At 57.4% G+C, this 21,489-nt stretch overlaps 11 protein-coding genes across 11 annotated transcripts; 5 read left to right on the forward strand and 6 right to left on the reverse strand.

Annotated features, from left to right (window-relative positions):
- Positions 1 to 181: 181 nt before the first annotated feature.
- PHYSODRAFT_565176 (hypothetical protein) lies at positions 182 to 935 on the forward strand (the record flags this gene model as incomplete). Its single annotated transcript, XM_009538320.1, has 2 exons — positions 182 to 647; positions 762 to 935. The coding sequence occupies exons 1-2, from the start codon at positions 189 to 191 to the stop codon at positions 933 to 935; spliced, it is 633 nt and encodes a 210-aa protein (XP_009536615.1). The 5' UTR covers positions 182 to 188.
- Positions 936 to 1,350: 415 nt separating this feature from the next.
- On the reverse strand, positions 1,351 to 2,490 carry PHYSODRAFT_340219 (hypothetical protein; the record flags this gene model as incomplete). The annotated part of the gene is made up of 1 exon (XM_009538321.1): positions 1,351 to 2,490. One exon carries the CDS (start codon positions 2,488 to 2,490, stop codon positions 1,351 to 1,353), a length of 1,140 nt encoding a protein of 379 aa, XP_009536616.1.
- Positions 2,491 to 3,515: 1,025 nt separating this feature from the next.
- Positions 3,516 to 4,424, forward strand: PHYSODRAFT_306347 (hypothetical protein; the record flags this gene model as incomplete). The annotated part of the gene is made up of 1 exon (XM_009538322.1): positions 3,516 to 4,424. One exon carries the CDS (start codon positions 3,516 to 3,518, stop codon positions 4,422 to 4,424), a length of 909 nt encoding a protein of 302 aa, XP_009536617.1.
- A 635-nt stretch (positions 4,425 to 5,059) lies between these two features.
- Positions 5,060 to 5,416, forward strand: PHYSODRAFT_433895 (hypothetical protein; the record flags this gene model as incomplete). The annotated part of the gene is made up of 1 exon (XM_009538323.1): positions 5,060 to 5,416. A coding segment is annotated over one exon (357 nt), but the record flags the coding sequence as incomplete, so codon positions are not given.
- A 359-nt stretch (positions 5,417 to 5,775) lies between these two features.
- Positions 5,776 to 6,132, reverse strand: PHYSODRAFT_435384 (hypothetical protein; the record flags this gene model as incomplete). The annotated part of the gene is made up of 1 exon (XM_009538324.1): positions 5,776 to 6,132. A coding segment is annotated over one exon (357 nt), but the record flags the coding sequence as incomplete, so codon positions are not given.
- A 546-nt stretch (positions 6,133 to 6,678) lies between these two features.
- Positions 6,679 to 9,732, forward strand: PHYSODRAFT_352836 (hypothetical protein; the record flags this gene model as incomplete). The annotated part of the gene is made up of 1 exon (XM_009538325.1): positions 6,679 to 9,732. The coding sequence occupies one exon, from the start codon at positions 6,679 to 6,681 to the stop codon at positions 9,730 to 9,732; it is 3,054 nt and encodes a 1,017-aa protein (XP_009536620.1).
- Positions 9,733 to 9,811: 79 nt separating this feature from the next.
- PHYSODRAFT_319122 (hypothetical protein) lies at positions 9,812 to 10,860 on the reverse strand (the record flags this gene model as incomplete). The annotated part of the gene is made up of 2 exons (XM_009538326.1): positions 9,812 to 10,174; positions 10,450 to 10,860. The coding sequence occupies 2 exons, from the start codon at positions 10,858 to 10,860 to the stop codon at positions 9,812 to 9,814; spliced, it is 774 nt and encodes a 257-aa protein (XP_009536621.1).
- A 178-nt stretch (positions 10,861 to 11,038) lies between these two features.
- Positions 11,039 to 11,577, reverse strand: PHYSODRAFT_355996 (hypothetical protein). Its single transcript, XM_009538327.1, has one exon. It carries the CDS (start codon positions 11,534 to 11,536, stop codon positions 11,132 to 11,134), a length of 405 nt encoding a protein of 134 aa, XP_009536622.1. The 5' UTR covers positions 11,537 to 11,577; the 3' UTR covers positions 11,039 to 11,131.
- Positions 11,578 to 12,344: 767 nt separating this feature from the next.
- PHYSODRAFT_527320 (hypothetical protein) lies at positions 12,345 to 12,803 on the reverse strand (the record flags this gene model as incomplete). The annotated part of the gene is made up of 1 exon (XM_009538328.1): positions 12,345 to 12,803. The coding sequence occupies one exon, from the start codon at positions 12,801 to 12,803 to the stop codon at positions 12,345 to 12,347; it is 459 nt and encodes a 152-aa protein (XP_009536623.1).
- Positions 12,804 to 14,103: 1,300 nt separating this feature from the next.
- On the forward strand, positions 14,104 to 15,288 carry PHYSODRAFT_565184 (hypothetical protein; the record flags this gene model as incomplete). Its single annotated transcript, XM_009538329.1, has 1 exon — positions 14,104 to 15,288. One exon carries the CDS (start codon positions 14,104 to 14,106, stop codon positions 15,286 to 15,288), a length of 1,185 nt encoding a protein of 394 aa, XP_009536624.1.
- Positions 15,289 to 15,512: 224 nt separating this feature from the next.
- On the reverse strand, positions 15,513 to 19,037 carry PHYSODRAFT_526468 (hypothetical protein; the record flags this gene model as incomplete). Its single annotated transcript, XM_009538330.1, has 2 exons — positions 15,513 to 18,117; positions 18,181 to 19,037. 2 exons carry the CDS (start codon positions 19,035 to 19,037, stop codon positions 15,513 to 15,515), a joined length of 3,462 nt encoding a protein of 1,153 aa, XP_009536625.1.
- Positions 19,038 to 21,489: the final 2,452 nt, after the last annotated feature.

Genomic DNA, 21,489 nt, shown 5'->3' on the forward strand with positions numbered 1-21,489 from the left:
GTAACCTGGCAGGTTGTTATCACGCACCCGCTTAATCTGCTCAATTTCACCTTCATTAGCCGCGTTCGGACCAAGGCACTTCAACTTCATCGTATGTACGCCACACCAATTACGAACATAAACAATCCGTTTATGAATGGAGCTCCTCGGTCGATTGTGCCATTCTGACTGCAATTGTCCTCGAAGTGATGGCGTCGAGTGCGTTGGAGCCCGCGGTGCAGCAGCTGCTGAGCAAGCATGAGTTCCTGGAGCTGGTGGAGACTGGCGAGAGCGACGGCAAGCGCGTGCGCGTCAAGTGCGGCCTGACGCAGCACGAGATGCTGCCGCGCGCGGACGTGATCGAGACGCACCTCAAGTCCAAGAAGTTCGTCAAGGCGCGCGACTGGTACTGCCACGACTACTCGCAGTACGAGCCATACATCGTGCCGCACCGACGGCTGGCCAAGAGCCTGTACTGCAACGTCACGGGTACCATCCTCAACCGCATCCCGGCGGAGGTGGAGAAGCACGTGCAGGGCAAGCGCTACAAGCGCATGAAGCAGCACGTCAAGGTCAAGGTCCAGAGGAGCGAGGACGACCAGGACGGCAATGGGATGCCAGTCAACGGCGAGTTCGACGCCGACGCCTTCGAGTTCGCCAACAGCCAGGTCATCTACTCGTCCGAGGAGGAAGAAGAGGAGGGAGACGCTGATGATGACGAGGATGAGGAGGCTGCCAAGCCCAAGAAGGGCAAGAAGAAGCAGCAGCAGCAGGAAGAGAAGGATGACATGGCCGACCTGTACCCGGACGACGAGTCTGACGAGGAGGAGAACAAGGATAAGGACGGCGGTGAAACCATGGAGGAGAAGCCCAAGAAGAACAAGCGCCCTGCCAAGGGCAACTCGGCTCCCAAGAAGACCCGACACAAGTCCAAGAAGGTCAAGAAGGCAGACTGAGCTCCACCAGGTGAACATGGCAGCGCTGTCTGAGTAACTAATATAGACTTTTTCTTTCTGCATGACCTCGTGATCACCCTGGTGCTCTTTCGTCAGCTACTGTAAGATCCGGAAGAACTCCTAATGAACTGGTGTCAACAGGAAGATACGCGCGTCACTCGACGACCGCAAGCTGCACCGCAACCTTCGACGCCGCCTTGCTGACTCACCCAGTAACAAGTCCGTACGTGGCATTTGATGGTAGTGTCAACAGCGATGTGGTTCTGCCTAATTGAAGTCTCTAGGTAAACCTGGTCTTGTTGGCGTCAAAAAGGTGATATTGATGTTTGCTTCCCCACTTAATCTTAACAGGCTACAGATTTACAGGCACGTTCTGTATCGATACGCGTGCTTCGTCCTGACACATACTTTCCAATTATGCCACGGCCTCGGTCTCCACGGGGGCCGAGTGCGTGACCTTGACGATGTAAGGCGTAGACTTGTGCGCGTGGTAGGCGAGCTTGCCCTTGAGTCCGAAACTCTCGAAGAGGCGCTTGTCCTTCTCGAAGGCCGGGTTGGCCGTCGTCAGCAGTGTGTCGCCGTTGAAGATGGAGTTGGCGCCGGCCATGAACATCATCCCCTGCTCGGCGTCCGTGAAGGACATGCGGCCGGCGCTGAGGCGCACCATGGTCTTGGGCATGAGGATGCGCGCCGTGGCGATCATGCGGGCCATGTCAGAGGCCGTCACGGGCGCGATGTCCTCGTCGAAGAGCGGCGTGCCCTCCACAGACACGAGCGCGTTGACCGGAACGGACTCCGGGTGCTCGTCCATGGTGGCGAGCGTGTGCAGCAGGCCGACGCGGTCGATCTTGTCCTCGCCGAGGCCCAGGATGCCGCCGCAGCAGACGGAGATGCCGGCCTTGCGCACGTTCTCGATGGTCTTGAGGCGGTCGTCGTACGTGCGCGTGGTGATGACCTTGGCGTAGTGCTCGCGGCTCGTGTCGAGGTTGTGGTTGTAGGCCGAGAGCCCGGCCTCCTTGAGCTGCACGGCCTGCTCCTCCGTGAGCATGCCCAGCGTGCAGCAGACCTCGAGGTCCATGGCCTTGACCTGGCGCACCATGTCCAGGATGTGGCGGAACGCGTTCTTCTTGCCCACCTCGCGCCAGGCCGAGCCCATGCAGAAGCGCGTGCTGCCCGCGGCCTTGGCGCGGCGCGCCATCTCCACGACCTCCTGCACCTTCTTGGTGGGCTCGGGCTTGACGAACGTCTTGTGGCGCGACGACTGCGAGCAGTACTTGCAGTCCTCCGTGCAGCCGCCCGTCTTGATGGACAGCAGCGTGCACTGCTGCACCTCCGTCGGGTCGAAGTGCATGCGGTGCACCGTGGCCGCCTTGTACACGAGCTCCAGCAGCGGCTGGTCGAAGATGGCCTGCACCTCCTCCTTGGTCCAGTCGTGGCGCACCTCGGCCGACAGACCGGGCACCGTCAGCGCCACGGACGACGACTGGAAGCGCGCGCCAGCGGCAGCAGCAGCGCTAGAGCGGGCGGAGAGGGCGGCGAGCTTGCGGACGAACATCGTGCGGTGTAGCTGGAGCTGGAGCTGGTGCTGGGCTGGGGGTCCTGGCGGCGAGTTCGATTGTGAAACACCAGAATCGCAATGCGGGCAAAGCTGAAGTAACGATATGAAGTCGCGGCTCTTCACGATTCACCATAAAGCAGTGGATTTTTCATGCTTTCAAACTATCGTTTGTATAATGTCAGTCGAATGCACTGGTTTATGGCATTTTGTTTGACACGCATTAAGTCGCGATATGAAGTAACGCGAAGCATCGTCAGGTGCAACACCGGATGCATCCAAACACCAAGCGGAGACCGCATTCCCAAGCTGGCGGCGAAACCTATAAGTGTTGCAATGCATTGCTAGCATTTTTAGCCTTCCTCGCTGAGGACGGAGCTGGCGGACTGCGAGAGCTCTCCATGCGGCCGAGTGCTCCACCGAAGATCGCGCTGCGTGGCCCTTCTCGCGCCGAGCGGTGAGTATTCACGGCGAGTGCGTTCTTCTACGTTCACCCATGACGTCGTCACTGACGAAGATGCCAGGCCGCAGCGCGAGCGCCGTCTAGCTGGAAGAGCCTGAGGGCGAGGCTCGCGTGGCGTTAGTGGCGCCAGTAGTTGCTACACACTTGGGCTCAGGTGCACAAGACCCCAATGTCTCCGCCAAACGCCTCTATCCATAATGCTAAGGATCTTGGCCGCACACGTGCGGCAGCGGCACCAGAGCAAGAAGACGCGGCGCCAACAGCGCAAGAGCAGCGTACAGTCTTCAAATAGCGAGCAGCAGTCCTCCAGCTTCCGCATTAAGTTGCTCCCAGCAAAACCCATAGTGGCGACACCGAGGACGCGCACAAGTTGTTGCTCAAGCGTCTAGTCGCTGTGCTGCCAGACACGCGTCGCCGTCCACGTCGAGTCCGTACTCAGCCGCCAACGCCGCCATCTCACCCTCGACGAAGGCGATCTCGCCCGCCTGGAAGCCAAGGTGCCCGGACTTGCCCTTGCGTTCGCTGCCCTTGGTGTTGCTCTTCTTGCCCAAATGCGTTCATGATGAATATAGTTGTGGACACGTTACAAGAAGTTGAAGTGAATCGCCCAATCAGAAGGCCTAAAAGCGTTAAACCTGAGACGTGGCGCGGGTATGATGGATCTAGCCTTTTGTTCTCAGTCAACAATGCGTCCAACAAGGGAGGCGAGGGGGCCATGGATCGACTTCTACGCGCGTTCAGGGGCCTTGATCTCCACACTCCCCCACCAATAGATGATGAAGACACGGCCGTCCTTGTGGCGGAGCGCATATCGCTGAAGACGTGGAACCGGTTCGCCCAACTGGATCATTTGCCTCGCGGTCTTCGGCTTCGGCAGTTGGTGTGGGATGATGGGCGCGTGTATGTGGTCGAGTTCCCCTTTACAAATGAGCATGAAGACGCCATCGGCTACATTCAACGCGTATTCGCGCGTGCCCTTCAGTTCCACGGCTCGAATCGCGGCCAAGCGAACATCTCTGGACCTGACGGCCCCAATGGAAGCAGCGTGACGCTCGCTCCCGACTTCTCCTACATCCCGAACCCGAGACTGCCTGGGAACCGATTGCCGAGAGACGCGGTTACCGTTGTCGTGGAGATCATGCACAGCCAGAACTGGTGGTCGGTACAGTGCAAACTGCGAATGTATCGCCAGCTCCCACATCTCCAATACGTCTTTTTGGTGAGGATGTCGGACGCGTTGAGCAACTGGACATACGAGCTGCACGCTCGAAACCCTGACTTCCTCGACGCAGTGATTCGCCATCAGTTCCGCACGGAAACTGTTCCGGACAACCACAACCATTTCGTGCACTTGGACTCGAGACGTGTTCTTGGTCTACAGCACGACGCGCAGTTGCCAGCAGAGTGTCCAGGAGAGGTCGTAGTGAACGTCGTTGAGTTAGCACGACATGTACTTGCGTACGCAGGCTGATTTCCAACCAATTCAGTCGACGTTTGCGTGCGAAGTCGCTTAAGTAACATAATACGTCTCTCGGTACTGGAGCTGCATCGACATTTCAATGAGCAATGCGCTGCCGGGCTACACTATTAAACTGTGGCGTCTGACCGCAGCGCTTCAACACCAACATCGATCAGACATATTGTGGCACTTAGTTTCAAGTACAGAGAGGTGATTTCCGTAACTTTACAGCTTCGCTCACTTTCACTGAGAAGAGTCGAGCCTGCGACGTGGTCATGGATGCAACCTTTGCGCCAGCCCGACACCAAGTCGCCACCAAGGAGAGAGAAGCTATGACTCGCCTGCTGACCGGATTCGCACTCGTCCTCGAGGCTGCCCGCAACAGCAACGGCAACAACGCGGAGCAAGACACGGAGATCCTCGTGGCAGAACGCATACCGTTGGCCACATGGAACCGGTTCGCGGAGTTGGACAGACTGCCTGGCGGTCTCAAACTGCAGCAATTGGTGTGGAGCGATGCGGCGTTCGGTGCTGCCTTTGGTGGCTATTACGGCAACCAGGGTCACGCGAATATCACCGGCCCTGTGCCAAATGGTGGGCTGGTGACGTACTCGCCTGACTTCGCCTTCAACTCGCTGGCTACGATTCCCGGAGCTCAAGAGCCGCGGGACGGTGCGACCGTTATCGTGGAGGTCATGCGCAGACAGCAATGGGAGTCGGCTCACGCCAAAGTGCAAATGTACCGACGACTTGATGGTGTGGAGTATGTTTTCTACTTGAAGATGTCTCCGGCGATGGCTTCCTGGTCCTACGAGCTCTACGACGTCGGCAACAACAACCCAGCCTACCCTGACTTTGCCTGGCAGCACTCGTTCGACATTAGCGAGGCGAACGTGCCGGTGAACCACCAGCATTTCGTGCACTTCGACTCGAGGCGTGTTCTTGGCTTGCCGCAGGGCACGCAGTTGCCACCAGGGATTCCAGACGAGGTCGAGGTGAACCTTGTGAGTGTAGCTTTACGCACACGTAGAGCATGGGGGAAGAAGTAAGTCCGTGATAATCTTCGATAGCAAAAGGTTGGACGTGGCTCGAGTAGTAAGGAAGCCCTCCTTAGAAGGATTAAGTCCCGTCGTGGGCAACGTTAGCTGACTGCCCAGGAGTGCAGTGTGCCACTTCTTCGGGCTACGGGCAGTAGAACCAGTCCATTGTTATTCATTTACCGTCGTACTGTGGATCCCCGGATAGCTTTCCTAGCCTCTCTAATCTCCTCCGGTCGAAGAGGACTAGTAGGCTACGATAGTCACGGAGATACTTCTTCCCCCGCGAAACGCGCACCCCTGCGCGCCAGTAGTGCTACACTCACAAGGTTCACCTCGACCTCGTCTGGAATCCCTGGTGGCAACTGCGTGCCCTGCGGCAAGCCAAGAACACGCCTCGAGTCGAAGTGCACGAAATGCTGGTGGTTCACCGGCACGTTCGCCTCGCTAATGTCGAACGAGTGCTGCCAGGCAAAGTCAGGGTAGGCTGGGTTGTTGTTGCCGACGTCGTAGAGCTCGTAGGACCAGGAAGCCATCGCCGGAGACATCTTCAAGTAGAAAACATACTCCACACCATCAAGTCGTCGGTACATTTGCACTTTGGCGTGAGCCGACTCCCATTGCTGTCTGCGCATGACCTCCACGATAACGGTCGCACCGTCCCGCGGCTCTTGAGCTCCGGGAATCGTAGCCAGCGAGTTGAAGGCGAAGTCGGCCTGGTAGGTCACCCGTGCAACTAGCCACGGAAAGCTCTCCGAAGGCCAACGCAAACAGCACGTGGAAGTGGCCTACGGTGACTTCGTGGCCATGCGAAAGGGGATACTCAACAATCGAGACTCGGTCAGCATCCCACATTAACTGCCGAAGCCGAAAATGGTGAGGCAACTCGTCCAGGTCGGCGAACCGGTTCCACGTCTCCAACGGAATACTAGGTACGCTCCGCCACGAGAATCTCCATGTCTTGTTCCTCTTCAATTCTGCGCAGAGCGTCGAGCTCCACGAGTGTGGACGCGCGGAGAAGTCTGTCCATAGCCTCCCCCCACTTCTTCATCTTCCTGACGTTGAGCCATAGCCAAACTGCAACATCAACTTGTGTGATGTAGTTTGACTAACGCTAATTCGTTTTCCTTTATGCGTATGCAACTGAAAAATATCTTGAAAAATATCAATAGGAAATTCGCTCCTATTGCGAAATTCACCAAAGCGTACAAGCTCTTCCTGCTCCGGAGATGGCTCGCGGCGCAGCTCCTGGCGACGACGACAGCTCGTCCTCGGGCTTCTCCAGCGACGAGGACATGGCGGACGTGTCGGACCTTCCGTCCACCGCCTCATACACCCCCAGCGTCCACGTGGAAGTGCTGGACGAGGAGGTCGAAGAGGCCCAAGAATCCGCGCCAATCGATGCCCAAGCCTCTTCCGAGGCCTCCGCAGCGCCCTCCGACGTGCTGCAGTGCTGCCAAGAGGCTGCGGAGCCGATTCTACGCACTTCACAGCCCCTGGACGTGTCCTACGAGCAGTTCACGACCGCTATCGCCCACGTGACGTGGCACTGGCCGACCTCCGAGTCCCCAGAGCTCGACAAGAGGCTCGTGGCCTACCATTCGCTGCGTGCAGAGCTGTACAAGGCCTTCCAGCGGGCTTTCCCACTGACGGAGGACATGTACACGCAGTGGATCGGCGACGCAGAAGCCAGAGGAGACGCGGCACTGGAGATCAAGAAGTTGTTCGAGCTGACCCATAGAGACTACTGGTCCGTGCCGCTGACACTGCAATACCTCAAGTTCTTGAGGGAGGAGGGGGTGGGTAACGAGCTGGAGAAGACTATGGAGAGGGCTCAGAGCACTGTGGGCATGCACTTTGCCAGGGGTCACGAGGTCTGGGCGTTGTGTAGGGAGCTGACGGCGGAGAAGTTTGATGACGAAGAGAAGGACGCGGAGCTGAAGAAGGAGAGGGCGATTAGAGAACTCTTCTGCAAGCAGATGCAGCTGCCGCTGGACCAGAACGACCTCGTCATGTCGGAGTTTCGAGCCTGGGACGCGTACAACACGCTGGATGCTGAAGCTTTGGGCTCGGCCTTTGAGGAGGCGTCGAAGAGACAGAGCAAGCTGTTCGCTCCGTTGATGAAGAAGCTGCGCGGGTTTGAGGCAAGAGTTAATGCGGCCCCAGGGACGGAAGACGCCGCAGCGCCGGAGCAGGCGTGGCAGCAGTATCTGAACTTCGTCAAGCATCGCGTTGCGCCGTTGATGTCAAGTGAGAAGGCTGGTGGCGCGTCGGAGCAAGGCCGGCAGCTTGTAATGTGTCTTTATGAGCGCGCTGTGGCGGTCATGTGTCTCAGTCCCTCGCTTTGGGCAAGCTATCTAGAGTACTTGGAGCCAAGCCAAGACGACGAAGACAACGGACGCAACAACTTCGGAAAGCTGCAGGTGGCTCGACGAGCAGTGCGAAACGTCCCGTTTGACTCGTCCGCTTGGACGGAGTATCTGATTGAGATGGAGCGCCAGAACAAGCCCAATCAAGCAATCTCGGAGCTTGTTCAAACAGAGCTGCTAGCTCGCTCGAGTCCGCCCATGGACCAGTTCCACTTGCTCAATGTACTGCTCACATGGTGTGATTCCGTGCGACGCCGCGCCTCCATGGCCATCATCGACGATGATCTCGACCGCATTGCAGCGGAGTCGCTGGTGGAGCGTGTTTTCTCCGACTGCGAGCAGTTCATAACGAAGACATTCCCAGACTTCCTTGACGGCAGAGTAAGGCTGGCAGAGTACCAAGCCAAGTGCTACTGGTTGTTGATGAACCGTGAAGGCTGGACTCCACCTGACCACAAACATACAATGAAGGAGCGCAAGGTAGCCAAGTTCTGGAAGGACAAGCTGGACACAACTCTTGGGGATCAGGCAGCTTCGTGGATTGCCTACTTGGAGGCTCTTCGTTACACGAATGCGTATCCGGTGGATATAATGCGTTCCATGGTGTTTGAGAGGGCGGTAGAACGCGTGAAGGACTCGCCGCTGGTTCTCGCGGAGGCGTGGCTCGCCTTCGAGCGTGAATTTGGCAACTTACGTGGCTATCTCCGCGCTCGCCGGTATCACACAAAGCACCGATCAACAGCCCAAGCAACTGCAAACATTCAAGCTCCTGCTGCCAGCGCTACTGCGGATCCAGCACCCGCTAGCGCCGACAAGAAGATGAAACCCTCGAAGAAACGCAAGGCCAACGCAAGCGATAAGAGCTCACAAAAGCAACCCCCTCCAAAGCGTGCCAAGGACCAGGAGACCAGCGTTGAGGGAGGTGATGCTACTACAGCCATGGAAGTGGACGCGACCAAGAAGGCCAAGAGCGCGGAGAAGAAGAATGCGCACGAGAGCTTGACGAACGAGCACACGCTCTTCCTGTGTAACGTTGACAAGGAAGCAACTCAACAGGATATCGAGGCTCTGTTCCGAGATATTCCAACATTGAAAGAAGTCCGGCTTGTTGTGAAGACGCGTGGTGATCGCGTCAAGTCTCGCGGCATGGCATACGTGCAGTTCACGGACGAAGCGGGCGTCGAAGAAGGGCTTAAGCAAAATGGGTGTCTGCTTCACGGGCATCCGCTGCGTGTTGAGCGCTCCAAGCCGCCACTGACTTCGGCGTCTACACCTGGTGGCAAACCTGCGGCCTCGCAGAGCTTTTGGAAGACCGATCCGTTGACGCTGTACGTTGGTGACCTCAACCGCGAAGACTCGAAGGACCAAGTGACGGAGGAGCAGCTACAGATCTCTCTCCAGCAGGCGATGCAGGCAGCAGGTCAGCTCGTGGTGGTCACGCGCGTGTCCATTTTGAAGGATCGTCACGGAAAGCTCAAAAACTACGGCCTAGTGGAAGTAGCCGAGCCTGCGCAGGCCGAGTTCTGCCTGGCCAATGCTTCTGCTCTGCGAGAAAAGCTCGGCGAGCAAGTGACGATGAAGCCCTCTCGTTTCTCGATCGCTCACATTCTGGAGCAGCAGGAGAAGCAGCAGAAGCAGAAGCAACAGCGGAAAGCGAATGCCTCCGCTACAATGGGCCGTGGTGCAGGACCGAGCAAAGGAGCTAACGCACCGCACGTGCGGCCGTCAACGCGGCTCAATCTGCCATCCAGTGGGTCTGCTACGAGCTTGATGCCGCGCGCTCTTCGTCGGAAGCTGGCGGCGCAGAGCAATGCAGCCAAGACGGATCCCTCGGAGGCAGAAGCTGGTGCCACGACTGCAACGGTGACGCCCAAGAGCAACGAGGACTTCCGCAAGATGCTGTTCAACAAGTAGACCCTGGAGGTTGGTGTACCGGAATGAACACGGGTTTTGCAAGAATTTGTGATGTGTATTGACCGTTATGTCGTCTCCATTACGCAGGGTAGCAGATGGAGGTGCCGCTGCTGAGCAGCTTACAGTACGTGTGCTTTGCGCACTTGGCGTTCGCGTCGCAGGGACCCCATTGCGGCACTGTGCCGCCTCCAGTGGGGAATTGGATGGTGTTGCTGCTGGCCCCGCTGCCCGACGATGCCTTGTTGGCTGCGGTCTTGGTTGGAGACGGCGTGTAGTTGTATTCTGGTGGGGGTTCTTCCACCACTGGTTCTGCAGTCTCTCCACCGTCTCCGCTGCCGGTGTAGCTGGGCTCGTTGTCGGCTTGGGATGCCTGGGCGGCTACATGGTCGAGGGTTGATAGGGACACCAAGACTGCAACCGCGAAGCTCAGAACGACACGCAGCTTGAGCATGGAGAATTACTGGGGCGTGGGCTGAGGATCTGGAGGCGAAATGTGATGTCGATGAACGGCTCCGAGGCCCCGGAGCGTGTCTTTTCGCGGCGTGCAACGTGCGGCTCTGCAGGCGTTATTCTTGTCAAGGGCCACTTGCGATCGTTGCAGTACGCAGTGCAGGATCGCATCGATTGGGACGGTGCGTTGATGGAGACGGCGGTGAATGGATCAAAGGTGAGCGGAGCTGTATTTGGTACGCAGGTCTGTCTACCTGCCTACTTGACTGGCTTGGGGGAGCAGATGGAGCTGTAGATGCTGAGCTCTTTGCAGTAGGCGTCAGGGTCGGCGCACGTGCTGCTGCCGGAGTAGAACACGCCGCCGCACTGTCCGAACATCTTGACGCCGTCGACTACGGGCTGCACCTGCACTACTGGAGGACTGTTTGGTGGTGGTGGTGTCTCTGGCTGGGTCGTGACCTCGCCCGCTGCGCTGTCGCTGCCGATTGTGGATGTATCAACTGCGAAGCTGCCGGAATCGGAGTCGAGAAATGCGCTGCCGTCTCCAGAGTCGCTCTCGTCGAGTGAGCTGCCCGAATCTTGGCGCAGATCCTCTGCCGCTACGTCTTGAGCGCTCGCGCTTGTTGCCACCGCCGCCGCGATGGCCATGGCGACGAGGAATCGCTGCAGCTTGACCATGTTGAAGTGGACCCGAAAGTTGTGAGGAGCAAAACGGATAATGAGAGAGACCCACAACCTATTGCTGGGGCTTCGACACCACAAGCTGGAGCTCCTGGTAACGGCCAGCCTAGCCAGCTACAACAGCTCCATGCGCATCAAAAGGAGAGGTGTCGACGTGGTTGCGTTCAATAACATTAGGGGAATAGTTAGTTTTTCATACCTCACTCAGTCACTAGCTAGCTATGGGGGGGGGGGGAGAACTTGTACGGACAATCCAGCCGACGGAAGCCTACAGCTCGAGCCGGATGACCTTCTCCGTGGGTCGGGACTCCGGGAAGCACACGGAGATGAAGTCGCTCAGCTTCTTGCAGAAAGTGTGCGGCTGGCACCTCGTCTCGCCCAGGTAGTACAGCCCGCCGCACTGGGCCCACGCCTTGACTCCGTCGGCACTGGCGTCCTCCACCAAGCTGCTCTGCGTCTCAACGATGCTGCTGTCCTTGGATTCGCTGGTTGTGGACTGCGCGTCACTCGGGACGGCGGGCGTCGAGTCCTGCGCGACACTTTCGGAGCTACTCGAGCCGCTCGGAACTTCTTGGTTTTGATGGATCGAGTTTCGGAGGTTGGACGCTTGGGTGATGCACAGCAGCAAGGCGAAGACGGTGGCCAGCATGGCCACGAAGCGGTGCGCGCTCATTGTGTTGGTCTGGATCGGAGACCGACGGTCCTCGGGGCCTCTGCTCTGCTTGGACCGAATTCGCGAATGACTTAAGAATCTGAAGGCCGGGCGCTGATTTCTGTCGAGACCATGCGATACAGCTCCGATCCCTTGAACGCATCTGGTAGAAGATGGATACCGTTGTCAGCGAGAACTACTAGCTGCGTACTGGTATGATTGCAGCTTGGGTCATAGAACTATTGGTTAAAGATACCTCTGAGAATCGATACCCGGTGTTATTCCATCGAGATCACGCATGCGTATGCGAGAGGTTTTCGGAGCCCGTCTCGGCTCTGCGAGAAGTGGACATGCCGACTTGGCGGCTGGATGTTTTGCTGGTCAAATTGGCTCCTGCGCGCAGTAGCTGCAGCTGGACAACAGCGACAGACACCGCCCCAGCCCAGCATCTTGAGCTTGTGGAGCCGACGTGAACGCGTGCGTGGTCGAAACCTTTCAACACGCCGAAAAAGTGTGGACTTACGACGCGGCGAGGGACACGATTTGCGTTCTGTGGTAAGGACAGCGAGTCCAACTGGAAAGCCTCGGGCTCGGGACTTATCGCCATAGCCGGTCGCCAGTGTGTGGTGGCCGCGAGCACCGAAGCCACCGATGCGAGTCCACTCCAACTCGTGGTCGGACATTGCTCTGTACCTAAGCTCGCCTCAACGTCACTCGACAAACCGTCGACATCAACACCGTTGTAGCGAGAGAACTCAATTAGTCGACCATTAATACCAATGTGACTCAACAGCTTAATTTTACGAGTCACACGGAATGCAAACTCTTATCATTCGACCGGGAGGCATCGCGGTTCGAGACGGATGGGGTCGATCTTGCATGCGGTGCCGTCGACGCACTTGAACAGCGTGTAGAACGTGTAGCCGCCGCACTTGGCGTTCAGCGGCAGCGCGTACTGCTTGCACCATAAGAGTTTGCTTGAGCCTCGCGCCTGGCAGCGGTAGCCGGAGACGCAGTTGAGCTTGGTCTTGTCCCCGTCCGGTAGTGGGCCGACCCAGTAGCGCGAGTAGTCGAAGCCCACGCCTCCGCAGGCTTGCGCCCCTGAGACATCAGCAATTTGGTAACCAGCCTCCACGACACCAGCGTCATCTACTGCAGAGCCACTCCCGTTCCTGCTGCTAGAAAATTTTTGCAAGGCGGCGGATACTTGATTCGCAGTGGCAACGCCGAATGCCGTAGCCATTACCGCGACTGCAGCGACAATTCCAAGCGTTGAGACCTTGATCATGGCTTCTTGGCTGCAGTGGGAGTGTTCTCGTTTGGAAGTTAAAGCAGGCTTGGACATCCATCCCTATATCTACAGACATTTTTAGCCAGGCCCATTCTAATTTACGTTAGGTGTGGAGTCTTATAACTGGAGCCTGCACATTCCGCTGGTGCACATGTAATAGCTTCTAGACCGGCGAAGTTGAGAAACTTTAGTAGTTGACTTCGGTCAAATGCAATGTCTCGAAAACTTTGAGCTCCAGTAAATGCTCGAATCGATACAAACATCAACAGATAAGTTCGACATCTCAATCGAATCCAGAAGTAGCAGCGAGCCGCCACGCGGGTTTTATAAAGACGGCTTCTCTTGATCAGAGCATTAAGGCTGGTTGTGGGGTATCTGAATAGACGTCATTCGCTTCAAGGATATGTTCCGCGGGGCAAATACCGCTCGAAGGAATACCTGCTGCCTCGGTGACTGACGAGTAGCAAACGCTGTACCCAATTGAAAGCGATGGCAACAAGTTCTCGTAAGACCGTCCATTATCATCTCGAAAGCAATAAACCTATCCTACCGGTAGTACTAGCCATTTGCTGTGTCTAAGTATTGATTCGACAAGTTGAAAGCGCCCAGCACCTCAATCAAATGTAAGAAAACCAAAAGATCGAAATGAAGTGAAATTATCCTCACGCCCATCCACTAAACCCAGCTTCTACGATCGTGATCACCAATCTGCAAACAAGTGAATGGGTTGGTCTGACCTACCGCAATGTTCGACTTCCATAATAATGGCACGTGTTAAACCAGACTGCTGGTGTGGATCCAACTCGAGCCTCTCATTTTCCTCTGTTTGAATAAGAGCTCGAGTTCGAGGCCCACGACCGTCTCAACCTGCTTGCTCGCAAGGCGCCAATTGATTCAATTTGGGCTGGTTTTGGGGGTGTGATAGTGGCCAACTTGTTCTGTTGATAAGAACCACCTCGCCACTCATCTAGTTGTTGTTCCTCCTATTCTTGGAAACCCTCACAACAACCTGCACCATTATTTATACCCTCCAAGACGGCGATCACCGCAGACTTCCTTCCAGCTGCAACCTGGGCGGAGTCTCGTCCTCGCTCGGCCATCGAGGACGCGAGCGAGATAACTCAATCCGGCACTTGCCTGACAGCTAAAAAAGGTCTCGACCCACCCTCCTTCCTCCCCCATTGCACTACGCCCAGCACCTCCTTCCACCGGCCATAAGCGTACTTGCCAAGCCCGCAGCTAAAGCTCTTTGAAAAGCGAGGGAGCTCGTCCCAAACTCCCGCAGTCGCAGTCGACCATGGCAGACACGATGCAGCGTCCGGGCCTGTCCATCGACACCGACTTGCCTCGCCAGGGAGAAACCCGCGCGAAACCCAACGTCGCCCCCTCCGGGTTCCTCGAGCGCGCCTCGAAGATGTTGTCGGCCCATTTGAACGCCGCGGCGGACGACGACGACAAGAAGGACGGGTCCCCCACGTCCGAGCTCACGAGCCCCACGTGGGGCAACACCATTATCAAAGAACCGTTCCAGGACATGGACATGCTCGAAAACGGCCACGCGCGCGAGTACCTGGCCGAGGAGTGTCTGAGCCCCACGCAGTCCAAGTCGTGGACGTACTCGACCGTCGAGCGCACCAACAAGAACCAGTACAAAATGTACTGGAACAACGACCAGTTCCTGCTGAGCGCCAAGCAGGTTGGCGGCACCTTCTACATCTCGCAGTACGAGAATTTCCCCGAGTCGGGCGAGGCCGACGAGCCCACGGGCCACTACTGCGCCGTGCTGCGTAAGGCCACCGATCACAACTTCAAGCTCTACAGCTGTGGATGTGAAGGCTGCGACCAGAGCTTCAGCACGTACACGTGCAGCAACATCAACGAGGACGCAGCGGCCACAGCCGTGGAAGGCGCTGACCGTCAACTGCTCGCCGACATCTCGCACTTCACCAAAGCTGCGGGCGTCGTGGGCTCCGAGATGCGCTGCTTCTCGGTGGTCATCCCCGCCATCATGGACGACAAGCGCTCGCGTGTTGTCTGGTGCCCTCGAGTGAGTCGTGGCGTGACGACTTCGGGCGGAACTCCGCGCGGAACTCCGAGCTGCCAACTCATGACGTCGCCGTCGCCGCGCAACAAGAACCAGCACATCTTCACCTTCGACACGCCCACGAGCGACCGCATCAAGATCGGCAGCAAGCTGCCGGTCTGGTGCCCCGAAGTCAACTCGCTCATGCTGAAATTCCACGGCGGCCGCATCCGTGAAGCTTCGGCCAAGAACTTCATGCTGATGCTGGACGAAGAGCCTGTGGGAGCGCAGCTAAGCGCGGTGCCGGACCCGACGGGCAATAACCGAGTGGTGATGCAGTTCGGCAAGTTCTCCAAGTCCAAGTTCGCACTCGACTTCAGGTTCCCGCTGGCTCCGATCCAGGCTTTCGCGATTGGGCTGTCCTCCTGCGCCTGGAACGTCAAGCCATTGGCAACATAGCCATCGCGAGGAGAAAAAGCAAGAGGAGAAATGTATCATACAAGAACACCCACCCTGGAAGCTGGATAGTTTAGCGAATTCGTAGCTGAGAACTTAAAACTGCATACCCCCAGCCTGCAAACTCTCAACAAGTATTTTCATATGAAGCTAATCAACATCACCCGGTTTGCGTTGAGAAGTGTTGTTGCATACAGTAGTATCATAAAGGTTTTATCGCTAATGGATCACTGTTCAGCGTTGTCTTCCTCCTCGTTCACTGCGACTTCAGCTTCCTCCTCGACCGGCTCAGCTTCTTCCTCAACCATCTCCTGTGCTGGTTCTGCTGCGTCTTCAGCCACTGCGTCGGCGATCACTTCGTCATTGTTGGATGCTGGTTCTTCACCAATAGCTACTGCTTCGGCGGTCTCTTCGGGTCTGGTGGCTTCGGCGGCTGCGTCTTCAGGGTCCTCCTCCTTCTTCGTGACGATCTCCGTTGCAGTAACTGCGTCCTCTACCTGGTGTTCGTCCTGGTTACCGAGCATGGGCACGACTTTGCCAAGGGCGACAGGTTCCGGGACGTGCTCAGTACGTCGAGCCTCCTTCACTTGCGCCCACGACTTGGTGATGCGCTTGACAACCAGGCTGTACTTTTCGTTCGCCTCGATCGCGTACGACTTGACGGGCGCCTGCATGGTCTCCCACGTCAACATGCGCTCACCCGCGACTCGGCCATTGGCATCGTCCGGCCACACACACGTGAGCTCTTCGGTATTGTCCACTATGTTCTTCTGGAAGCCGAGACTCCCGTCCGACTTGTACTTCTTCGAGACCGACATGACGAACGGCTCCGTGAACTCTGGGATCAGCACCTTCGGCAACTTCTCCTGCTGAAGAGAATCCGTCTCCTTGGGTAGAGACTCGCCGTCTTCCTTCACGACAAGAGAGCGGATCAGCTCCACAGGCAGCAGCGCGGCCTGTTTCAACAGCTCCAGCATCTGACCGAGCACGACGAACACGAGGCGGCCGAAGATCGTGTACAGCAAGAGACCGACCGTGACGATGAAACACAGCACCGTCATCAGCATCACGTGCGAGTACACGATCTTGACCAAGAAGCCGTACTGCCCCAACACGTCGAACTTGCCGAGTTTATCTGTCAGGATGGCGTACAGTTGGTCTGTCGTCGCGTTCGGGTTGTCTCTCACCACTGAAGAGAGACCCACAGAGCGTAACAGCCACGGCAAGTTGAGCATCGTGCCCTTGAGCAGCTCCGTGTTGCCGTACATCCACGCGGAGAACGCCAAGTGCAGCGCCAGCGTCCAAGGCAGCGCCTGGAGCGTCACCTGTCCAAGAATCTCATCGTACGTCGTCTTGACGCTGTACAGGTGCAGAATCGAGAGCTTGTCGAACCAGTAGATGCCGGCAGCCGCCACGGCGCCGATGAAGAGCAGCACGGGCACTCCACCGCAGAAAACCATCGTCACGAACACCGAGTTGAGCACCATCGGGTATCGCTCCGACATGTCGAACTTGGGGCCGGCGTACAGCTTGTCCATCTTCTCTTGGGTGCGGATCGAGCGGCGCTTGTGCCAGCGGTAGACCGGCGACCAGATGAACATCTTTCCGAACAGCGTGACCTGCGGCAGGAAGGCGTTAAGCAGCATGGTCGTGGCGATTCCCATGCCCACCGTCGGGTACCAACCGCGCTGGAAGTCCTTGTACTTGCCGCCCAGCAGCTCCTTGGCGACTGGAACCCCACTCAAACCAAAGGATGCGTTCACAACGATCACGATCAGCGCCGTGTTGAGGAACTGCGCGACGAACATGCGCACTGCGACGCGGATGGTCTTGGTCGACTCGCTCGTGTGGCGCTCGAACACCGCGAACGCGCGCAGGATGTTGTCCAGCAGAAAGTTGACAATCACGACGATCGCAGCAGCCAGCAGGATGAACGAGTTCTTGATGAGGTAGTCCTTGATGTATCCGCGGCACGGCAAGTTGTTCCACAGCATCTTGGGTCCGTCAACGAAGCCGTTATTCTTGATACTGGTCGTCAACGCCGTCGAGCAGTAGCAGTACAGCACGTGACTCGCCTCGTACGCTTCACAAGCCATACCGTCGGACTGGACCAGCTCGTCGTAGTAGAAGCACGGTAGAGTATTACACGTTCCTGTGCTGGCCTCCGAGATACACGGCTCCGTGCACCGCGTGGGGTCTGGATAGGCCGATCCGTACGACAACCTCGAGGTGTTCAAGTCGTTGTTGATCTCGTTCGTGTACGCGATGTGGTAGCGCGTATCTCCCGAGTCCCCAGGTGAACAGGTCGCTTTCGCATCCCACCCGAGCGTCCACACGATCGATCTCCGGGTAGTGGCGTTCACTGAGAACGGCGTGTCTGCGTAGTACACGGCCGGGAGCGCTCGGTCGCACAGCCCCTCCGGTGGCATCTTGCTCGCGAACTGCTCCTGCGTCGACTGCGCGGCCGAGATGATGGCACACGAGATGATCAGCAGCATCACGGTGATCAAGTTCGTCACAAATTGGCGATAGAATCGGCCACGCTCGGTCACCTCGAGGTTCTCCCACAGGATGTTCGACGGCTCGGGGGCGGGGGTCACGATCAGCGGGTAAGTTCCGTTGCGGAAGCGCAGGATCGACGGCTGCCACTTGCGCGCAAGCCAACCGCTTGACTGGCGGTAGTCCTCGAGGCACCGGCGTCTTGATTCGAGGTTGTTGAACACCACGAAGGCGCACTCGCACCCCTCCCAGTCGAACGCCTGCTGAGTGCTCGTCGCCGCCGTCTTGGCCGCCTTTGCAGCCGCCGCGAGCTTCTCCTTGGACGCCAGAGTACTCGCTGCGGAACTTGCTGCCGAGCTTGCGGCTTTCGCGGCGGCCGCGAGCTTCTGCTTGGACGAGAGCGTGCTGGCCTTCTTCTCCTGCTTCATCTTCTTTTGCTCCAGTACTTGTTCAGCTTCCGACGACTCGGGAAGCACCTCCTTGAGCGCCGCGATCTTCTTCATCTTGTTCTCGATCTTCTTCTCGATCTTCTTGAGCTTCTTCTTCGACGCGTGAATCAGTTTCTCGTCGGCCGCACTGAAATTGGCCAGGGAGTGACTCTTCTCTTTCTCCAGTAGAGCAATGAGCTGCTCGACTTCCTCTCTCTTCTGGTCTAAGTGCTCCATCTTCAGGAACGTGCGCAGCAGTCCTCCAGTCGGGTGAGCGACGCTGACCTCCGCGATCCAAGTGTTGAGGTAGAGATCCTTGTTGATCGTCGTGGATCCTTCAAGATGGTCCACATTTGAGACGACGCTCCTGTTGTCCGCCTTCTTCGAGCGCGAGCGCTTGACCTTGCGCCGCTTGCCCCAGTACATGCCGAACCACAGCTTGGCGTACTCCTCCTCCTTGTTGAGGTCGTACAGGTTGTTAAAATGCTCCAGGATCTCCTTCTCCGTGGCACTCTTGGGCAGTCCACGCACCATAACCGCGTACCTCGCAGGCGTCAGGTGCTTGTTCTGGTGTTCCTTGATGGCCTTCTTGGCTCGGTACGAGTAGAAGAGCAGGAATATCGTGAAGACGAGCGAGTACAGCACGTCGCTGATGGTGACGATCCACGTGACGGTCTTGGGGTTCGACGTCAGCGGCGTGTCCACCGTCTCCCAGGTGCAGTCAATGTCGCCGATTGGTAGACAACTACGAGCTGTCGCGGCCGTGTCGCTATTGACGCCTCCGTTGCCAATCGAAGAGTACGCGAGCTGCAGCGGATCCACCATCTTGCTGGTGATGCCGTGGCCGTACGAGTTGACCATGATGGCGGGCAGAGAGATGATCCCCATGCACACGAAGACCACGCTCAGGTACTTGGTCAGCATGAAGTACAGCTGCATGCCGATGCCCAGCGCGCCGATGTCGTCCATATTGGCCTCGAACACGCCCTTCATCCCCTTGCCGAGACGGTCCTCTCGCGCGCGAATGATGGCATTGCGCACCATCGTTTTGACTTTTTGCTCTTGCGTCATGCCCTCGCGGATAGAATTGTTACGTCTGCTTGACAACCGTGAGAAAGATTTGGGGGCTTTAGCCTTTGGCGACTCAGCCGCAGCAGCGACGCTCTCCTCGAGCGGGGTCATGTCCAGAGCTTGGAATGGCTCAGCCACTGCATCAGCATCAGCAGGAGCGTCCGCCGCCTCCTTCACCTCAACCTGCTCAGCTGATACTGGAAGTTCCGCTCGATTCGAAGTCTCTTGAGTCACAGCAACGCCGTCCTTTACGGTATCTTCAGTCGGCTGTTCGTCTTGAGGAACTGCTGCGTCTTCACCTGGGGACTCTTCTTCAGGTGGAGCCTCGGCTGGCTCCTCCGTTCCTGCAGACTGCTCCACGTCACCCTCATTTTCTTCAACGGGTTGGTCTTCTTCAAATGCCTGCTTGGCCTCGTTTTCCACGACCGGGTCGGACTCTTGCTCCTCAGCTAGCTCGGGAGAATCTACGGCGTCTTCCACCGGTGGCTCGGCCATCGTCACCTTCCCGTCCGCCAGTCAGTCACGAGAAGAACACCGACAGCACCAGTGCCCCCTTGCGATTCTTGACGACTGTGGCAACTTCTGTTGCTGTGGAGGGGCACACCGACACGGGTCGTTACGAAAATGGGGATGGCCTTCGCACTGTGCGGTCGTTTCGTTTCGAAGAGCACCAGGAAAGCACCATCTCACCTGGAGGCGACAGCATCTCAGGCGAATAAATGACCCAGTCCCGCCGAAAAGGGGTCCGTTTTGCGCTCGATCGCAACGCGTTGCCCTACTGGAAGGTGCAGTCGCCTTCCCGCTAGCTGAAAAACTCAATCAACTAACAGCATACCGGGTACTGTATCACACGACACGCGGCACTGGACGGCGTGTGTCTATAATAGCGTTGCCGAGCCCAAGCGTTCCGGGATCACTTTCACTTGGCTTTGAGCTGGAAATGACCGGCCGACAAAGCTTTGCCTTGTTTTGGCGATGGCGCGTTCGACGAGCGGTGCTCGCTTTAGTTCTCTGTCCTCTGGTCCTCCGTGCTTATCACTTGTCTCCGAGTTCGGCGGTCAACTCGACCCAGCGAGCCACACCAACCAGTCAAGCCTCGGGGCCTCACTTTGGGGTGTTGAAGCATCGATGACCTCGCAGCATCAGTAGCCTCGTCGACACTGAACCTTCCAGCACGTTAGAGCGATTGACAAGCAGTGAATAGTCCAAGGACCGTATCGTTTTGCGTCCGCAACCACGAAAAGCTCGGGTCTTCTCCGTTCCCTGCTTTCCAGCTCAGCTCAGGCATCCGCGCGGTGCTGCCATTTTGCGAGTGAGATAATTTGGCGTGGCGCACAATATGTACTCGTATCGTCTGTGGCCATTGTGGACGAATGCACTTCAACTTCGGTTGATGCACGCGAGTTCGACGAAGACACTGCGGCGTTTGGTGGAGCAAACGGGTAAGTTTGTCGTTTTGGTGGTGGAATCCAGTGGGCGGTTGGGATGTGTGTGTCTGAGGGCTGAGACCTGCTATTAGCGGCAATGTGAGCGTTGGCTGCATCCTCGCGTCTATTGGTGGCCGGCGGCGCTGGTGAACTGGCAGGGTCTGTCTAACAAGCGTCAGACAGTGAATGGATAAGACCGAGCCATGTCCTGCTGAATTCGAGCGTTGGGTATGATCAACGCGCATTTTGCCGCAGCGGTGGCACGCTGCGCTGCTTGGTGAGCAGTTGCCCTCATTCACTGTCACTTTTCGTTTATCGAACGACCCCACACCCGCACACAACCCGTGCTACAACCTCGTGATGACCAAACTACGCGTGATTGTCGGCTTCGCGGCGGCGGCGACGGCGACTATGACGGCAGTGGACCACGCGAAAGCCGAACACCTCCGCTCAATGGACGACGGACGTTTGCTGGCCGAGAACAAGGAGACCGCGTTCCTGGACTCGATCACATCAACGGAGGAAGACTCGCTCGCCGGAGATGTCTGGGGAGCAGACGACAATGCTGATGGAAGCAGCGACCTCGATAACCTCGACGACATCCTAAACACAACAATTCCGGCAGCTGAGCCGACAACAACACCGACATCTTCGCCCACCAACACAACAACGTCAAAGAACCCAACTGTAACACCCAGTGCCCCAGCAACACTTTCATCCGATGCCTCTGCTTCTGAGAAGCCTGCCGCGACTGAACCTGCCGGATCGGGCAGTGCCGG

Source organism: Phytophthora sojae, assembly GCF_000149755.1.
Source record: "Phytophthora sojae unplaced genomic scaffold PHYSOscaffold_11, whole genome shotgun sequence".
Taxonomy (NCBI): domain Eukaryota; phylum Oomycota; class Peronosporomycetes; order Peronosporales; family Peronosporaceae; genus Phytophthora; species Phytophthora sojae.